This window comes from Solea solea, chromosome 9, assembly GCF_958295425.1.
Source record: "Solea solea chromosome 9, fSolSol10.1, whole genome shotgun sequence".
Taxonomy (NCBI): domain Eukaryota; kingdom Metazoa; phylum Chordata; class Actinopteri; order Pleuronectiformes; family Soleidae; genus Solea; species Solea solea.
The window spans coordinates 15,975,961-15,995,780 of NC_081142.1; the positions used below are offsets into that span (position 1 = coordinate 15,975,961).

At 40.5% G+C, this 19,820-nt stretch overlaps 1 protein-coding gene across 1 annotated transcript; it reads left to right on the top strand.

The window, feature by feature from the left end:
• Nucleotides 1–864: 864 nt before the first annotated feature.
• On the top strand, nucleotides 865–19,739 carry myo1f (myosin IF). Its single transcript, XM_058639308.1, has 29 exons — nucleotides 865–1,019; nucleotides 1,153–1,313; nucleotides 4,185–4,313; nucleotides 5,364–5,453; nucleotides 5,538–5,632; nucleotides 5,710–5,797; nucleotides 5,930–6,019; nucleotides 7,347–7,478; nucleotides 7,619–7,753; nucleotides 8,739–8,871; nucleotides 9,216–9,412; nucleotides 9,528–9,608; nucleotides 9,701–9,787; nucleotides 10,277–10,363; nucleotides 11,167–11,334; nucleotides 12,055–12,140; nucleotides 12,250–12,331; nucleotides 12,431–12,537; nucleotides 12,846–12,944; nucleotides 13,041–13,185; nucleotides 14,262–14,376; nucleotides 14,472–14,641; nucleotides 14,812–14,957; nucleotides 16,043–16,189; nucleotides 16,288–16,436; nucleotides 16,514–16,576; nucleotides 17,494–17,701; nucleotides 18,398–18,558; nucleotides 18,790–19,739. Exons 2-29 carry the CDS (start codon nucleotides 1,311–1,313, stop codon nucleotides 18,864–18,866), a joined length of 3,270 nt encoding a protein of 1,089 aa, XP_058495291.1. The 5' UTR covers nucleotides 865–1,019; nucleotides 1,153–1,310; the 3' UTR covers nucleotides 18,867–19,739.
• The last annotated feature ends 81 nt before the right edge of the window (nucleotides 19,740–19,820 follow it).

Below are 19,820 nucleotides of genomic sequence, written 5' to 3' on the forward strand. Positions count from 1 at the left end.
AGAATTGTTCCTTGTTACACAGTTATCGTTAGTCAAGTCGTCAAGCACACAACTAACAAAGCATAAGTATGTTAAAGAATCACAAACCAAGGAGCACAGCAGATTACTATAGATTAAAATTAAATGAGATTAAAAGGAAGTAAGTGATTGAAATACAATTCAACTCCATAAAATGCTAAATCCACTCATAAAACAACTTCAGAAACACAAGCAGCGACCAACAAAACTACAACATGATGCGAAACAAAGCAAAGACACTAGCAACTAACAACATCGAAGGGCAAAGTGTATGGGGTTCCGACACGTAGTAACGACACGTAGTAACGACACGTAGTAACGACGTAAAGATCCTGTCCAAACCACACATCAAGATAACACATCCTAACATGCATCATAACAACACTTTGTCAGATGACACATCATGACGCCGACAGTTCAACGTTTAATAGACATAGACAAACGTCTTCTCACATGTTCAGTAGACCTCGACAGTGCGCATGGCGACATATTTCTGGCACGAATGGAACCCCATAAAAATGAGCGTAAATAACTACAGAATGAGGCCTGTTGTGTCCTCATGTATGACTGAAACCTTTGATAATGTGCTGATAGTTTCCTAAACTGCCACTGAGCCAGATTTGGGTTGATTTGCAAATCCTCTGTACAGGAACTTGAAAATCAACAGGTTTCTCTCAGCACAGACTACGCTTGGTGTGAACCTGCATCAGTTAGAATGGGCGTTGGAGGCAGCAACTCCTCTGAGGACACAAACGCACCGTGGAGTAACCACAGCCTGGGTGGAGTCGACAGCTCACAACTGCACACCATCATTTGGCAGACAGATTTTTTTTCTAATTATTGTTTTGCAGCTGTTGTTGCCATCTTACTCTAGTGTACACCTGTGTGTGTGTGTGTGTGAAATGGAGTAGACCGACTTAACTGTGGATCTGCTGTCACCAGTGTCACCGCTTGTCTGATGACTTTGAACCCGACAGAAATACAGAAGTAGCAACTACATGGTGAATATGTACATCTGTGTGTGTGTGTGTGTGTGTGAGTGTGGTGTCAGAGTAGTTCTTGTTTTACACACTTGGTCTGTGGGAGGATGAGGAAGTAGGTTTTGAATGTTGCAGTGGATGTCTTGTCTTGTAGGTGGATGGCTGCTGTCAACTCTTGACCGTTCCGTTGTGCGATGGCTGTCGTCTGAGGACAACCTGTGGATTTGAAACACACACACACACACAAATACACACTGTCTGAACTCAGTGGACACCTGAGGAGGAGAGAGAGAGGCCCACAGGACAGGAACCATGGTATGGTACCACACCTTCATTTTTTCTTTTCTTTTTTTTGTAGCTGTAACGTGTGTGCAGCCCAAAAAACAGGGCATCAAACACTCTGACCTTAGAAAGCTTGAATCTGGATATGTATCTTCATCTTGAAGACAGTTTCTTTGTTTAAAAAGTGAAAATATCTCGCGATTAATTGGATTTCCTGTCACATGTCTCCCTTTTACAAACAAAAATACCACTTTAAGGCTTTGAAATCCCTTTTGAGATGGTGATAAATGTCATGAGAATGAGCAGCAGCAGAAAGAGTGGGTTTCCTCTTTTTCAGGGCAACTGAGAAAAGCTCCGAGTCTCTGTGACAGGCTCAGCGCTGCAAAACTGTTTCATGTGTAATCACATTTCATGTAGTTACATACGTATACTCCATGGTCAGGACAATACAAAAAAACATGTTTAATGTATACAGAGCAGGAAATCAACATTAAAGGATGTTGTCCCTGACAGAAAAGTTGAGCGTGTTTCACAAAATGAGCTGCAGAAAGACATGCTGTAAGATGTATGAAGTTCACAGGGTTTCACAAGAGGCAGTGATGAGGAGGAAGTGGACCAAAGCAGAGGCCTGTCACAACACTTCCTCCTCACACTCTTTACAAATCACAAAATGCGCAGCAGTCTGCAGCGGCATGCGAATAGATGTCCGTGTGATTTACGTGTGGATTTCTGAAGGTCTCTAAACTGTGCAGACCGTTGCAACTCTTGAAGTGTTAAAATATCAGTGCTTTCCGCCACAGTGACACTTTAAACAACCAAGGTGTGATAAAGACTGAAGTGAAGCCTAAAGATAATGTGAACCCTACACACACTGAAACTGAACGCCTCGGTCTGATGATTCATTTCTTTGTCTTAAAGGCACGTGTATGTGTTTAGAGTTATATTTTCCACTTGCATTCTAAATATATTCCTTTTTAGTAACTGAGACAAAACTAGAAACAGAACTCACTGCACATTTCCCTAATGACAGGGATCACCAACGGTGCCAATACTTTGGGGGCCGGACAATCAAATAAAATGAGATGGAAAGATGACAAAAATCCATCCCCCAAAGGTCAATGGACTCAGCCAATCACAGATATGCAATATATCCGTTCATCGCCCGACCCTGGACCAGAAGATTTTTTTCTATTTTGGAATTCCGTCGTGGGCCGGCAGTTAATGACCCATGCCTTATGATAAGTGTTACCAAATAGAAAATATGCAGAAATGTAAGGTCTAATGTGGGATTAATCAAACTATGGGGGCAGAAAGACACTAAAGGTGGGCCTTTTGTCGCCTACTTTGCTTTTCTCATAGCAGGGATGAGTGTCAATGCTGGATCATGAGCATCAATGTCAGACATGGCATGTTAAAACGTATACGCCGTTGTCTTCCAGTGAAGCAGCAAATGTAGGTGAAAGCCTCAAACCACAGCACAACCATTCTGCCACTGGCAAGACCTGTCAGTCTGCACACATCAAACAAACCAGCATTCACGGTCCCCCATGTGCATCATGAGGCATCATGGTCACAAGTTCATCTCCACCCCTGGCAGGTCGTACAGTTAGCAATGCACAGTTCTATACTCAATTCCCTTGTAAGTCGCTTTGGATAAAAGCGTGTGCTAAATGCTTCAAAATGGAAATGTAAAATGTAAAAAAACGAGATGATCTTCAGCGCGTCGTTTAAAAAACCGTGGCACAGGACTCGTTTCACGGCAACATAATATTACGTTGCATTAAAGCTGTGGCTGTTGTTTCGTCACCGTGTCATTTACTTTCAGCTGCTCAGCCTGGTTTATAAGTTTGCGTTGGTTTGTTGTTGCTTCTCTAAAATGTCCAATTTAGAAAGTGAGCTCATCTCGTCTCATCTGTACCCCGTTGCCTGGCAGCCAGACCCAGCTTCCTGTAATGACAACCACACTGGGTTACGGTTTTTAAGATGCATTTCTACCGATGACTGACTAGTCGCATGTTCACTGTGAGCTATAGACCCTGCATGGAAAAGTGGACGCAGTCTTCTGGATTTGCCGAACGAGGCCAACACGGAAGTAAAAATATAACGAATAGCCGCTAGGGGGCGCCTCCACTAGTTGCAAAAAGAAGTATTTCTATGGACAAATGAGCTTCTCACTTGATTTATAACCTCGGAAAACATTTTTTAATGGACTTAATCACTACTGTTACGTCTTGTAATTACATAAAATGCCAATTATGTTCCTATTTAGAGGTAAATAGACGTCCTGTGGTCCTTTGCTGCATCTTCCCCCGTCTCTTCTCCTTTCACACTTCACTGTCCTATGTAGTAGAGCCCAAAAACATATTTTAAATAAAGTGTGATTGTTAACAGGTGACGTCTGTCAACTTCAAGTTGCGAAAACCTCGACGTGACACAGGTCAAATCGTTGATACATGCTAAGGCCGCTCCTTTACTTCCTGTCACTAATCGTTAAGGGGAAACGTGAACTTTCTTAAAATTTCCAATATAGCTCGGATAGAGGTTCAACGTGGCCTAAAATGAAAAAGGGCACAGATGTGGTGCACTGCTGCATCAGCCTCTGCTCAGTTCTTCTGCAGACACCGACTATAGAACAAGAGCATCTCTGCGTCTTTGGCTGACAGCTTCCTAGAAGTAGTTGTGCTGGGTCTGCAAACCAGGAAAGTTTGAACTATTTTGACACAAATATGAGAATAATTATTTTATTCTTGACAGAAAAGACACACACCTTATAAACTATCTACCATAAGAAATAGTAATAGTTTTTATGTCGTTATAAAACACGTTTAAAGTCAACAAATTGCATGTATAGATTTTGAAAAGCAGCCTTTCCATTCGTGTTTGTCTCTGTGGTGTTTGTTTCAGGCGAAGTATCACTGGCAGAGTCAAAATGTGAAGCAGAGCGGCGTGGACGACATGGTCCTGCTGTCCAAGATCACTGAGGACGCCATCGTGGAAAACCTCAAGAAGAGATACATGGACGACTACATCTTTGTATCCTACAGGCTGCATTTTACATTGATTTGGAATTATAACTACCAGCCTTCACACCTCGTTTCATCCGTCATTGCAGAAAACGCACCTAAAGTTCAGGAAAGCATGGTGGTAACTGATTAATCAAACATAGTTCCTTCCATCAACTGTGTTAGATTGCAGCATCTACCAACAATATACCAGTTCAACATTTATGGGCTTAAGCAATTCACTCTTCCTCTTTTGCATTCACTGAATGACTCAACGGCTCGGAAGTCACTTCTTCTTGGAGGTCGGCTGAAATTTAAAACCATATTTAGACAAAGGACAGAAGAATAAATACATAAATAAATTCCCTGCGAGGAAAGTTGACGTCACCTCATGTGAAAACTCACTGACTGAAAACCTTATTATTTTAAAGGGATTTTTAAAATCATCACAAATCACATGAGTCATTTCCCCTTAACGATGAAAACAGCTCATATTATGGTGACACGGTGTGCTTTTATATGTAAAATTTTAAAGCAATGCAGTGCAACTTTCTTTATTTTCAAATATAATGGCTTCCAAAATCCATGCGATGATCTATGTTCGTCAGTGAAGCAGTGTTTAGATCATTCCTGCCCCGCACACGGGAAGACAGATGGAGTGACTTGTGATGACAAACAGTTTAGAATGTGACTGAAAACACAAAGAAGTGCCCTCAAAAAGATTCAATTAAGTAAATTCTACTGCTGTAGACATGAAGGACGCAGAACATTATGTTACAACTGGATCTTTTTACTGCTTTCAGATATGAGTCCAGACTTTGTCTACTCAACTAAGCAAGTCCAATTACCATCATCTAAATACTGAACAACAGTCCAGAGGGACTGTGTTTCTGTCTTGTACCCAGATAATGTCCATCCGTGATCTCATGTAAGAGCATCAGCAGGAGGAACCAGGCACCATCTCCTCACCTCATCATCTGAGCATTCTCCTCCTACAACTACAGTGTTGTCGTGATGTGATGTGTGATGATCTTGTTCGAGATGATAATCATCCATAATGTGCCTTAACTGAACTGTCCAGACTTATATCGGCCCTGTGTTGATATCGGTCAACCCTTTCAAACAGATGCCGTATTTCACAGACCGAGAAGTCGAACTATATCAAGGAGCAGTGAGTAAAAAGTCCTCTTCATTTCACCTCCCGTGGACCAGCGACATCACAGTTTAATGTAACCCGGATCTGATCTCTCCTCAGGCCCAGTATGAGAATCCGCCTCACATCTATGCCCTGACCGACAACATGTACAGAAACATGATGATCGATGGAGAAAACCAGTGTGTCATCATCAGGTGTGTGAGTCTTGTGTTTCTGACACCATACACCGGTTTGTGTACTCATGTGTTTTCATGTCGTGGTGTCGTGTTAGTGGTGAGAGTGGTGCAGGAAAGACGGTGGCGGCCAAATACATCATGGGTTACATTTCCAAAGTATCTGGAGGAGGATCGAAAGTGCAGGTAGAGACAGTGACGCTGTTCCCTTTAAAATAAAAACCCTCCTGTGGTGTTTGCTGTGGGTGTTTCTGCTGTGTCTCATCCTTGTTTGTGTGTGTGTGTGTGTGTGTGTGTGTGTGTGTGTGTGTGTGTCAGCATGTGAAAGATATCATCCTGCAGTCAAATCCTTTGCTCGAAGCCTTCGGTAACGCCAAGACTGTGCGCAACAACAACTCCAGCCGTTTTGTGAGTATCATCTTTACTTCGGCACCAGCTGCTGCTGCTGCTGCTGCTGTTTACTCGATGACATGGATTTGTACCTTACAGTCAGTAAGAGGAGTTTGACTAAATGTATGAGTGTCAGTAGTTGTTTTTGGAGATTCCAATACATGTCCCCTTTTTTAGTTCTTAGCCATTCCATGTGCAGGCAAGCTGAAATGACAAGAAATTCAATTCAATTTATGTTTCCAGATAATCATTTATTAACAGTTTGATCAGGTCTGAATTTGTCACTTTGACTGAATTCAACAATTCTATATAATAATATGTTCCTATCAAGCTCATGCTGTTTTTTGTGTGTGTTTGATGATAGCCATTATTTATACACATTAAACTGGTGTTTAAGGTGTTGGATTCGTCAAGCTTAACACCTGCCAAACATGAGAATAAATAAGTGAACATCAACACTAACATGACACTTCATCTTGAACTGATAAACTATAAACCTATAAATGGATTGCTGCAATAGTTTCAGAGATGTGAAAGTACAAATAAGCCACATGTAGAAGAGAAGCACTGCTTCAGCCCTGTTGATGTCCACCTCAGGGTAAAGGTCAGGTTTATAAATGGAGCATCTTTTTTTCTTTCTTTTTTTTTAAACCATGCCTGTTGCCCAGAATGTTGTACATGCTTAAATAAATAAAACAATAAAATACTATAAGATAAAAAATTATAAACTTAATAAACAGGAATAAAACTAATACAATTATTAAAGCGCAGCATTAAAAACAACACGGAATAGATAAATACAAGAGAGCAATTTGTTACTACATCTTTAGTTGCCTACTAGTTTTAAGTAGCAATTTCAAACTGAGTCCTGAAGGTGATGCCAAGACAATTCTGTGAATTTGGCTAATGTCTTACACATATAATGGAGGCACAGTTTGTTTGTATTTCAAATATTTTATTCAGGTTTTCCTTCAAAATTCATAGTATAGTATAAACTGACTAAATAGTGCAAAACCCACATTGACAATCAGGCCTTTAATAAACACCACAGACTTCCAAACAATTACAAACAGAATCAGATAAAAAATATATATAATAAATAGTTACTGGTATTCTTATGGACATCAGTGCACAGCTGATAAATACATATATACATAATTACAAATGAATATCATCTAGAAACATTTTATGACTTTTTTAACCTCAAAATGTAGATTCATTGCCTGAGAACTGTGTGCCATTGTTGTGCTTTGCAGCTGTCAGGGGTCAGATCTGATCCTCTGACCCCTGACAGCTGACAGTGTGTTGTCACCTCAGATTGTTCACTCTGATTTGTATCTATCAGGGGAAATACTTTGAAATTCAGTTCAGCAGAGGAGGAGAGCCAGATGGCGGAAAAATCTCAAATTTCCTGCTGGAGAAGTCGAGGGTGGTGAACCAGAATGAGAGTGAGAGGAACTTCCACATTTACTATCAGGTCAGACACTAATGGCAGACGAGCACAGTTACACATCTATCACAGAACTACGTAAAAAAAAAAATCCCTAACATTACAAGTACCACTGCTTTAATCATGGCTTTAATGCCCTCTCTTCTACCTGCACTGTTGTCCTCCAGCTGATAGAGGGCACCAGCGCCCAGCAGAAAGAAGGCCTGGGCATCATGACGCCTGACTACTACTACTACCTCAACCAGTCTGGGACCTACAAGGTGGATGGGACCAATGACAGCAAAGACTTCCAGGAGACTATGGTACATATTCTGAGAGAGAAGCCTGTATTTAGCTTCACCTCAGAGGCCAGAGAGCATGGATTTGTATGTAGATGTGTCGCCACATTTTGTTTTGCTTTACAAAGGTTTGTGTTTTGTTCTCACTTTTGTTTACAGAATTTCTTATAAAATCACTAATGTTGATCTTACTGTCTGATTGCCCAGAAGCAATTCTTCTGCATTTGTCAGTTGTGTTAGTTTTTTTTTTGGTGTTTTACAGCAATGTTACTATATTTTCCTCACTTTCTTTTGCCTCTTTTAATCTGAAGTCTACGGTGGCCCCGAACGCAAAAGCCAAAGCGGAAGTCGGTACTGTCCGTTACGCAGTAGCGCCGGCATTTCTCAAGTTTACCAATTTGCTTATCGGCAGTTCGGCACTTCACACGAGATGCCACTGCGGTAATTTTGTTTCCGAGCCGTGGTTAAATCAGTCGTTCCTAAATGTGAAGTGAGTGGACATTCCTCCTTTACGGTAAATTTACTGAAACGGTCCAAACCAAGCAGTCCTAGTTCCGTTTTTCAAAATAAAGTCTTATCAAAAGCGAACACAACGTATGTAAATGAAAGGTCAGTGGCGCTATAGTCGTTCATCTTGTTTTTGTATTGTTCGTCTTGCACATACTCATATTAGTACTCATTAATACTCACATTACCTTTCATATTACCTCTATATTTCTTCTATTTCAACCAAGGTTTCTACAAAGGTAGACAGAGAAGAAAAATAGAAATCAGGTAAGGAAATACAAGTGATAACCATATATGCAAAGAAACGAACAAGACGAACAATACAAAAACAACATGAACTGACTTCCGTTGTGGCTTTTGCATTCACGTTGAGTCTTCAGGGCCACCGTAGAAGTCTCCTCTTTCGCATTTGAGTGCACTCTCCATTATCACCACACATTTACAGTGCAATATTTTTATGTGATGAGTGATTATTTCCATCCATTTATCTTCTATTTATCAGGAAGCCATGCAGGTGATTGGGATCCCAGGTGACATCCAGGCTCAGGTGCTGCAGATCATCGCGGGCATCCTGCACATGGGAAACATCAGCTTCATCGAGGCAGGCAACTATGGACAGGTGGAGAGCACAGACTGTGAGTAACACACACACAAACTTAATGGGACATTACATTGACTTGTATTCATTTCCTCGAGACAGACTGGAACAGTAACCACAACTACTATTATTGTGCTGTTACCCTCAGCCTGACCTCATCCTAACCTTACAACATGTCTTATCTAAATCTCACTCACTGTCACTCATGCATACTAGCTCATTTTAATCTATTTCATCCAAAATCACAGTGACATTTACTGTATATAAATCATCCAGAACGTTTTAACTTTCACTTCATTATAAGCCTCATTTTTGACACCGTTGATCTAATGCAAGGTTTTCCGGTGAGGGTTAACCTTATGCATTTGAAACACAATCTAGTGCTCGCCTTCCCCGCCTATCTGCTGGGCATTGACCCCAACCGGCTGCAGGACAAGCTGACGAGCAGAAAGATGGATTCAAAGTGGGGAGGGAAGTCTGAGTCCATTAACGTGACCCTGAACCAGGAACAAGCCACGTACACTCGAGATGCTCTGGCCAAAGCGCTCTACACGCGACTCTTTGACTATCTGGTTGAGGTACAACAGCAGCGAGAAAACCACAACTATCTTTTTAAAGATTTCTATGCAGGTTGAGAAATGCATGTGTATTTTATGGTTCTCCTCTTGCTCTTACTCTGTCTGTCTCCTCCAGGCTATAAATAAAGCCATCCAGAAACCACATGAAGAATTCAGTATCGGAGTACTTGATATTTATGGCTTTGAGATATTCCAGGTGTGTGCTGGTCATTTCACAGCTAGTGCAGCACAGTTTGTTTGTTTTTATCGTGTGTGATGATCTGACTGGACTTTGTTCTCCTGCTGCAGAGAAATGGATTTGAGCAGTTCTGTATCAACTTTGTGAATGAGAAGCTGCAGCAGATCTTCATCGAACTCACTCTGAAGGCTGAGCAGGTAATGCACATTTAGTGCAACATCTCTCACTTTGTCTCTCTTGATTCTGAATCTCTGTTCGTTAGAGGATAACAATTGAGCTGCTTTTTTTAATTTAGTTTGAAAATGTTTGTGGCGATTCTCCCCGTGTGTGCCTGGGTTATCTCTGAGTTCTCTGGTTTCTTCCCACAGTCCAAATACATGCAGATTTAGAGATTAGGCAAATTGGACACTCTACATTTACCATAGTTGTGAGATTTAGAATTGAATTCATTTGATTGGTTGTTTTCTCTATATTTGTCCCTGTGATGGACTGGTGACCTGTCCAGAGTGTCCCCTGCCTTTCTCCCTATGTCACCTGGGATTGGCACCAGCGCCCCCTGCCCCCCATGACCCTCATGTGGAGGATTACGCGGTAGAAGACGAATGAATAGTTGTGTGAAGTGTTTCACTCAGTTTCTATTTCTATTGAGCTTTTGTTTCGCTGAATCGTCCAATTTTCTCTTCTAGGAAGAGTACGTTCAGGAGGGCATCAAGTGGACGCCTATTCAGTACTTCAACAACAAGATTGTGTGCGACCTCATTGAAAATAAATTGGTGAGCTCGTAACTATAACACAGCAAACTTTCAGTTTTCTCCTGCATATGACTGGAATCATCTGCTAAAATTCTTTAAAACCATAGTGTGCACCTGCATTTAATATTTATCTTTTTTTCACCTCGCACATGTAATTGCTATGAATGGTTTAACATGGTTTTGTTGTTGATTTATCCCATTTTATTGTTTGTCTGCCCTGTTTCTATGCTGCCTCTTGGCCAGGTCGTCATTGTATATGAGAGTTGATTCTCAATCGACTTGGTTGACTTGGACCTGGTTTTATTTATAATGTAAATTGTTAAGACATTTTTATGTTTTTATTATTGACCTAATATCTGTTAGTTATATGTATTGACTTGACATCAAATCACAAAATGTCCACTACTACTTTTTCCTATATCCTTCCTATACATAAAAAAACAACATGGTAAAAGTGTTGTAATCATTTTGTGATAGGGTCATTGTAATGGTATTTAGCTATACAATCATGGTAAAAAGGAGATCATATTACAGTAATATGTTTTTTTGAAAGTCATGTGCAGGTTATAGGTTGGTAATGTTAATTACTACCATCAGTAGTAAGAAAATGGACATTTACCATATTATAAAGTTAAAATGAATCCTGTCCCCCACATATTTCTTTTTTAATTACTAGAGAAATGAGATTACTTAGAATATTATTTTATTTTTTAACCTTACATTTATTTTTAACATGTTTTTTTCTGTTCTGCAATTTGAGTGTTACCTATTTGAAAACATGTATCATTTGTTTTTATAAATATATGTTTTTATAATTATGGCAGAACCCTCCTGGTATAATGAGTGTGCTGGATGACGTGTGTGCCACGATGCACGCCAAAGGAGAAGGTGCAGACAGCACTCTGCTGCAGAAGCTGCAGGCCGCTGTGGGGACACATGAACACTTTAACAACTGGAACTCCGGCTTTGTCATTCATCACTACGCTGGAAAGGTAACACAACTCTTTCACTGTTGTTAATTAGTTAGTTAGTTAGTTAGTAAGTGTGTGGAGGTATGGGGGGGGGGGGAAATGCCTATAAAACAACTTTGCAACCTTTTTGTATTCTCCAAAAAAAGAGCATTTAGAACGTAACGTCATAGGACAAAGGGAAAACAAAAACATACATACGTTTAACTTCATGCTAACATTCAAAATGTATTAATTGACACACGATGGCTATAATATAGGGTTAAAGGCCATGTGAAGAATTTTCAAAACATTCATTTCTCCATTTCAGTTTGGAGAATGAAATCGAGTGACTTCGAGGAACAGTTTGGAGAATGAAATCAAAGAAAGCAGAACTATTCTTCAGTTTAAGAAAATGCTTAAATTAAACTTTGTTTTCAAGATATAGAGAAGAAGTGTATAGAGGGGAAGTGTTGAGTGTCTACGGTAATATGGTCCAGTACTGTCTAGTTTAATTTTGTAAGAAAGTCCTAGACACCTGATTTAAGTTGAATTTATGTTGAAAAAGAAGAGAATAGGGGTAGGACCGGATAAGCATGTGCTTCATCCTACTCCTTTTTGAACAATACTTTGCCACATTAATGTTTTTTTTCTCAATAGTTTCCGATGAACACATTTTAATTCAAAAGTGTTAAAAGCAATAATACTATCATTTATGCTCTGGTTGATGCACAGACTTAAATTCCGCCTTTGGTGTCATCGCAGGTGTCGTATGATATCATTGGCTTCTGTGAGAGAAACCGGGATGTGCTTTTCCCCGACCTCATAGAGCTCATGCAAAGCAGTGACTAGTGAGTCTCCTACATTCATCTGATGCAATCACCCAGTGTGTGTGTGTGTGTGTGTGTGTGTGTGTTTGTCCTCACTGTACAATTGTACAATATCATTTCTTCTCTTTAGTGACTTCATCCGTAGCTTGTTCCCTGAAAACCTTAACACTGATAAGAAAAGCAGGCCAACCACAGCCAGCTCCAAGATCAAGGTGAGAGTTAAACCCGCCTGTCTGTTTTAAACAGATCGGCTGCTCTGCTCCTTTTTTTTGGTCAGCACTGCTTTGATTTCACGTTGATGTTTCCAACAGAAACAAGCCAATGATCTGGTGAACACCCTGATGAAGTGCACGCCGCATTATATCCGCTGTATCAAACCAAATGAGACGAAAAGACCTAAAGACTGGGAGGAGAGCAGGTCAGACACTTACACGTGAAAAAACAAACAAAGAAACTATAATTTAATGTTCAAAACCTACCATTTAATTAGGTACACCAGGACACCTAAAGTGGTAGGAGCTGCTGTAGACCCTCTGATCCAAGGGTTGTGTGTTTTGAGATGGTCTTCTTCATTCCGATACTCAGGTTGACCTTCATCCTGTCAATGTCTACATGTTGCTGTCATGTGATTGGCTGATTAGTGAACAGGTGTACCTAATAAAGTGGCTGCGGGGAGTGTATAGTAAAAGCTGCTGAAAGAATATAGTAACTCCTCGCCGTTGACAGGGCTCGGCATCAGGTTGAATACCTGGGACTTCGGGAGAACATACGCGTGAGGAGGGCTGGGTTTGCATATCGCAGGCTCTTCAATAAGTTTCTGATGAGGTGAGTCTCATCCCGTGTGTGTGTTTTCCACACGTGCATCCATGTCTGTGTGTTTGTCACGCAAGTAGCAACTTTTATTGTGTGTGCACGATGCAGGTATGCCATTCTGACAGCGGAGACGTGGCCGGGCTGGAGGGGTCCCGAGCAGCAGGGGGTCCTGCACCTGCTCCGCTCTGTCAACATGGATAACGACCAGTATCAGATGGGACGCACCAAGGTCTTTGTCAAGAATCCTGAATCGGTAAAAAAAACTAAACTTTTACACTATTTTCTTTCTGCGTCAAACAAATCTTAGTATTGTTTCTGAAATGGTTATGTTTCATTCTAAGTGACTCTTACCTGTTTCAGCACCTACCTACCACAGGTGTTATCTGCATTGACCCTTAGAACACAGAGCATTTTGTCTGCTTTTTTCCGTTACTTAATCAAATGTACAGTACAGAGGGTATCAGAATGTGCAATATAGAGTGTCTTATATCCTTTTTTTCAGCACAACCTAGGCAATCTGATGAAAAAAGAAAAGTTCTTTTTCAACCACTATATAAACACACCTGAGCAAAAAGTACTCAAACTGTTTATAATCGGACTGAATTTGTGAAATTTGGAAATACGTCACAGTTCAAAGTTCACTTACGAACAAAGGGAACAGAAACAAATGGTCTATTTTGTGACTTCTGCACAATAATTGCTACTTTATATCACTGCTTAAAATGGGATATAGAATGAATCATAACATTGGCTCAACAACGCATAAGTTTTTTTTTTAAAGCCTGAATATGTGACCTGTAAATGTGAGGACTAAGGCTTAAACATGATATAGACTTCCCCAGTCTATATCATGTTTAAGCCTGTAAATAATGACTTTATGAATTCCCAAACATGTTCATGTAATTTTGAAGGTAGAACACATATTACCAAAAATGCATAATAACACAGTTTTTTTTAAAAAATAAATAATAATAATAAAAAAGAAAGCTAAGACTAAAACTAAAACCCTTAAATACCCAAAAATATAGATAATATACATGACATTAAAAACATAACACAGTAACAGACAAATACACTCATGAGCAGCACTCTCATGGATGTTGAAAGTGTAAATAAACCTGATTAAGCATAATATGTTCAAATGTTTCTGTTTTTCTGTTTTCCCAGATTACATTAAATATCTACATATAATTATATATCTACGTATAGTTTCTGTGCCTAATGACACAGACGAAACGAATGCCATAAAAAGCTGTAGCGTAAAATCTAAATATATTAATCAATGAATGAATGGTGATAAAGTCCTTCCATGTGCTCTTTGTTCCTCAGCTGTTTTTACTGGAGGAGATGAGGGAGAGGAAGTTTGACACCTTTGCCAGGATCATCCAGAAAGCCTGGAGGAGATACATTGCCAGGAAGAAGTATGAACAAATGAGAGAGGAGGGTAAGTCAAAACAAACACACACACGCACACTGTCGCCGCCTCGTGCAAGGTTCAAGGTTTAACTCTAAGTGTTTGTCTCCTCTTGCACAACCCAGCCTCAGACATCCTGTACAACGCCAAGGAGCGGAGGAAGAACAGCATCAACAGGAACTTTGTCGGAGATTATCTGGGTCTGGAGCAGAAGCCGGAGCTGAGGCAGTTTCTGTCCAAGAGAGAGCGAGTCGACTTTGCCGATTCAGTCAATAAGTTTGATCGCAGGTTCAAGGTGTGTTTAGTTTTATGAAAATTTAAAAATATAAATGTGACAAAGCAACAACAATATGTTCTTGAAGTGCACACAAAGGTCAGACAACACAAAACGCACTCCTCTTCTCTTTCTGGCATTATACTCACAGCTCTTCCTTCTTTCTTTTTTCCTTTGTTTCACAACCGCAGTCTATCAAGAGAGATTTGATCTTGACGCCCAAAGGCATCTATCTGATTGGTCGAGAGAAGGTGAAGAAAGGGCCTGAGAAGGGACAGATTAAAGAGGTGCTGAAACGAAAACTGGAGTTCGAGAGCATCAGTAGTGTCTCGCTCAGGTACGGCTGTCGTTTACACGTGATTATTAATGTAGCTGTGGCGTTTGTGGCCTGTGCTGTTGCAGAAAATACATGGGCTAGTTTCCTGTTTAGTCATCAACAATCAGCCACTTCTTTGTGAGAAGCAGCAGCTGTTGCAGCCACAGTAAATGCAACACATGACCATTTCTACTGAAGTGCAGATACACAGAATTAGGGTTTTATTTAGTTTATATTTAATTTGCAAAGCAACAGTTTATTTTATTTTCTTTTTTCTGCCACTTTCCTTAGCTGTGTCATTTATAAATCATGACCCTGAGACAAAAGTGCATTTCCCAAACATTCATGTTCTTGAAAAAGCTCTAAGTGTACTGTTATTGTTCTGAATTAAAGTAACCAGCGGGAACAAATACAGGATAAATAGTGTTCAAATACAATTTGCTCACTATGGTTGTGTTATTAACACATGCTACCACCACCTACTGTTTTCAGTATGAGTTGATGGGAACTGTTGTCATGTTGTTCCTCTGTGCATTTGCTCTCCATGGGCGGAGCTTAAGAACATGTAGCTAACCACAGTGAGTTGTCGTGGTCCATTAGAGACGAGTACGCACAATAAAGTAGGAATAAAAGACAACATACTGGCTGACTAGTAGTACCAAATACCTTCCTTCCTCACTCTGATTGCATTTTGGCCAATGTGACTACATTTCTCCACAAAAAAATAACAATAATCTTGTTGTTCTTCGATATTTCAACACGGAAATGTTGCATATTGTATCTTAAAGTGATGGATGACATAAAATCTCACTCCTCATTCTAACATTGATCTGCAGCTTGTGGAGAACTCTAGAAAAACAGAGTTACTGATTTCTCACTGAGGGAGGCATGTATATTTTTGTCTTTTACAAGAGAGACTTGGAGAAGATAGCAGCATTACAGTTACAGTAAATGTGAGAACACAGAAGAAAAACATTAAAACTTGCTCACACAGGAAAAAATTCTATATGACAAGAAAGATTACAGAGATGAGAAGTGTTTCCAGTTGTTTTTTCCACAACAGACACATGTTGACTTTTTCATTCACTTTGGTTTTGTCCCTTTAGTACAAGACAGGATGATTTCTTCATCCTGCACGAGGCTCAGTACGACAGCCTGCTGGAGTCCAACTTTAAGACTGAGCTCCTCAGCCTGCTCTCGAAGCGCTACGAGGACGTCACCAAGAGAAAACTGACAATCACCTTCACTGACAGGTAGAAGAACACACACATGTTCAAACGGCCTGTGTGTGTGTTTGTATTTCTCAGAAACTGTGAGCACAAAACACTAACATAACTTTTGTGTGACTCAGACTGGAGTTCAGAGTGAAGAAGGAGGGCTGGGGTGGAGGAGGATCCAGGGTGGTGGCATTTCAGAGGGGACAAGGAGACCTGGCCCAGCTCAAACCTGGAGGGAAGACCCTCACCATCACAATAGGAGACGGTCTACCTAAGTCCTCCAGTAAGTCCAAAAATAACAGACAGATTGAATTCTTGTTTGTCCTAGATATTGTTGTAACTGTGCGCTTGTTTCATCAGAGCCGACCAGGAAAGGTGCTCCTCAGTCTCATGGTGGAGGGAGAAACCATCCGGCTGGCAAAGGTAACTCCTTTAGATGAGTGTTTCCCAATCCTGATCCTCGTGGACCCCCTGTCCTGCATGTTTTAGATGTTTCCCTGTGCCACACACACACACACCTGATTCAAATGAGCAGGTTGCCAAACTAAAACAGGGTTCAGCAAGTAAATGTGGTTGAGGGCCAATTTTTTTGTAAGCAATTGAATAATGGGCCTTCAGTTCGAAACAAAACCCCACACATTTAATTTAGGTTAACTGTCAGTTCTATTTTTTTCAGCATTAAAGCTCTGAACTCATATAAGATTAAAAAAATTTGGGCCAGTATTGGGAAACTAGATCATTCCATCATTTATTTATCACACTTTTCCTATATGAATAAAATGTAACTTAAGAAGCTTTGCATTAGAAACTTCCTATGTTTATTTTTGTTTTTTTGTCTCATGGAGATATACATTAAAATACACACCACCCTTAACCAATTCTAACCCTCACCCTAAAACCAAATCTCAACCCTCAAAAAGTCTTTTAAAGTTGTGAGGACCTACCAGAATGTCCTCACAATGTCATCATGTCCACACAAAGAAAGGTTTGTTCTCATTGTTCTCACAGCCTACAGACATGTTCACACACACACACACATACATGCATGTATACATACACATGGATGCACCTCAATCTATTCAACTACAACATCAAGGCCAGAGCTGATCATACCCAAAAAATGAGCTGAGAAAATCACAAGTAGAAGTAGTTTGTTTCCTTTGTGACCACTTCCTCCACCACTGACCATTTTAAACCCACTGCATATTTTCAAATCTGTCTCTGTAAACTGGAGTGGTGAGTTGCAAACTGGCTTAATTGACGTGTTAAACCAGTTTGGGGGATTAATTTTTGCTCTGACTCCACCTTTTCTCTCTCTTTCTCTCTCTCTCTCTCCTCAGCTCATCAGAATGGAGCAGCCAAGTTTTCCAGAGCGCCCTGCAGACAACCATCAGACATCACATATTCCTCCCCACAAAGACAGGTCCGACCACCCAGCGCTGCCCTGCCCAAACTGGGCTCCCAGAAGACTCCCAGAGCCCCCGCCCACAACCAGCACAACCAAAGGAACTTGGACTTCCTCAATGTGCCTGACCAGGGCATGTCAGGGTAAGAGGAAAATAAAAGTACACTCTTGAAGGGTGTTTGCAAAACGCGTGGTTGGACTTGATATGTAAAAAAAACAGGTTTATTGTGTTGTTAGGGCACGACAAGGTGAGGCTCGGTGAGCCCAAATGAATGAGTAAGAAAGAAAATCCTGTTTATTCCCACTTGAAAACACCTTAGAGCTTTCGGGTGTTAAAATCTGTTGCTGTGCTTTAAAGAATGTTAATAAGTCATGACTCACAGCTTTATTAGCACATAGTAAATCACATTAAAATGATATAAAGAGAAATAAGAATCATTAATGTAAATAAAACTAGTTTACTGGGAGGTTTTTGGTCTAAATTGATTGAAATTTCATATTTTAAGAATAATAATTGCAATGTATGCAATTGTGTGATTGTTAACCTTTTAAGAGGATTTATACTGTGAGGTCAGTGTTTATAGGAATTCATATTTGTAGTCTTTTCTTGTGAATCAAGCAAAGGATAGTGGACATTTATGAAGTCATTTGTTACACTAGTTGATCTCAAAAGTATTAACTCAACGGGAACAACAGAGAGCTGCAACAGCAACGGTGCAACTCTCTCTTTCTCCGTGGTCTTCTTACTCTCCCTGTTTGACCATTTGTCAGTCTTTGCCACTTCCTTTCATTACCCACTCTTCTCCGTCCCTTTTGTCATGTCAATTCTTTACTTACAGGAAGCAGAGGAGACAGAGCATCAGTCAGCGACCTCCTCCAGCTCCGAAACCACAGCCTCGACCCTCGGGGCCTCGCTGTCGAGCGCTGTATCAGTACGTCGGACAGGACACGGACGAGATCAGCTTCGAGGCCAATGAGGTCTTTGACCTGGTCAAAGAAGGTGTGAGGATGAAGAGAAAAGAAAGATGCAAAAACAAAAATAGATCAGGATAAATCAGTGTTTCCCAATCAACCTTGTCCTGCATGTTTTAGATGTTTCATCTGAATCAGGTGTGTTGGAGCAGGGGAACAACTAAAACACGCAGTACAGGAATTGTGAGATGCTGGGATAGATAATCTTGCAGCTCCACATTTTTTCAATGTCTGCTCTCTGCTTTTTTCCCAACTGCAGATCCATCAGGTTGGTGGACGGGCAGGATTCGAGGCAGGGAAGGCCTCTTCCCTGGTAACTATGTGGACAAGATTTGACCCGAGCCTCGCTGGATCCTCATGGACTTGTCCGAGTCTGTTGGGAAATGTGTGAAATTGTGTGTAAAACAGCGTGTAAGTACTGTTACAAAGGGATTTGTGCACGGTCGCATCGTCGATCTTCATCCCCCTACGGAAATAGGATCGGTGAAGCAGTTGCATCTCGCTGACATTTTATTGTGCTGCACAAGCTCAGCACTGGTAACTTTGTTGTTATGACCATGAGACTTAAAACTCAGATCCTCCTGCAAAGAAGAGCTCCGGTTTCATGTCTCCTGTTGCCTTAGACTATGTTGTTCATAATGACCTAGCAACAAGATCTCTACCTTCTCCACTTTTCTTAGAACGGTTACTTTGCTGAGAATGACTTAAAGCTTAACTTACACTCTTGAAAGAAAAGTGCCCTAAAACGCCAGATCTCTTTTTTTGTCGGTATCCACAGTGTTTATATTCACGTGATGCTTTTACCCTGAAATCAGTATTCTTGAGCAAGTCACCCACCAGTGTAATATCAAGTAATTCCAGGTATCAATAAATGCGTCTTTAATAACTTGAACGTTCACATTTTTGCACCATAACGAACCTGCCTCAGACGAGTCACAGCCGCCCACTGAGACGGGGGAATAAACTCGAGACAACGTTTAGACGTGACCTTTGTCGTGGTCGAGTTATAATCGATTGATTTCTGAATCTGGAGCATGGAACAGAGAGCGGTGATCATTTACAAGTGTTGAATTCTGTTGCTTTTGTGTTTTGTTTTCACTTTGTGGTTTGATTTTTGTAAAATAATGTGATTCCCCTCACTGTCAATAAATATCTGCTTTTGTATAGGCTATTAATAAAAAGAGGAACAATACAATATGTCTAACACTGGGTGTATTCATGTTCTCGAATGTCTTGTTTTGGCCACGAGTTTTAAAGATTGCTTTGTTATATGGAGCAAAGAAACAAAGA

What these genes read in the sequence shown, in the direction of transcription:
- myo1f (XM_058639308.1), top strand. An exon ending in AAGACTTCCAGGAGACTATG is followed by an intron (nt 7,754 to 8,738) that starts GTACATATTCTG and finishes TCTATTTATCAG; the next exon opens with GAAGCCATGCAGGTGATTGG. An exon ending in TTCAATAAGTTTCTGATGAG is followed by an intron (nt 12,945 to 13,040) that starts GTGAGTCTCATC and finishes TGCACGATGCAG; the next exon opens with GTATGCCATTCTGACAGCGG.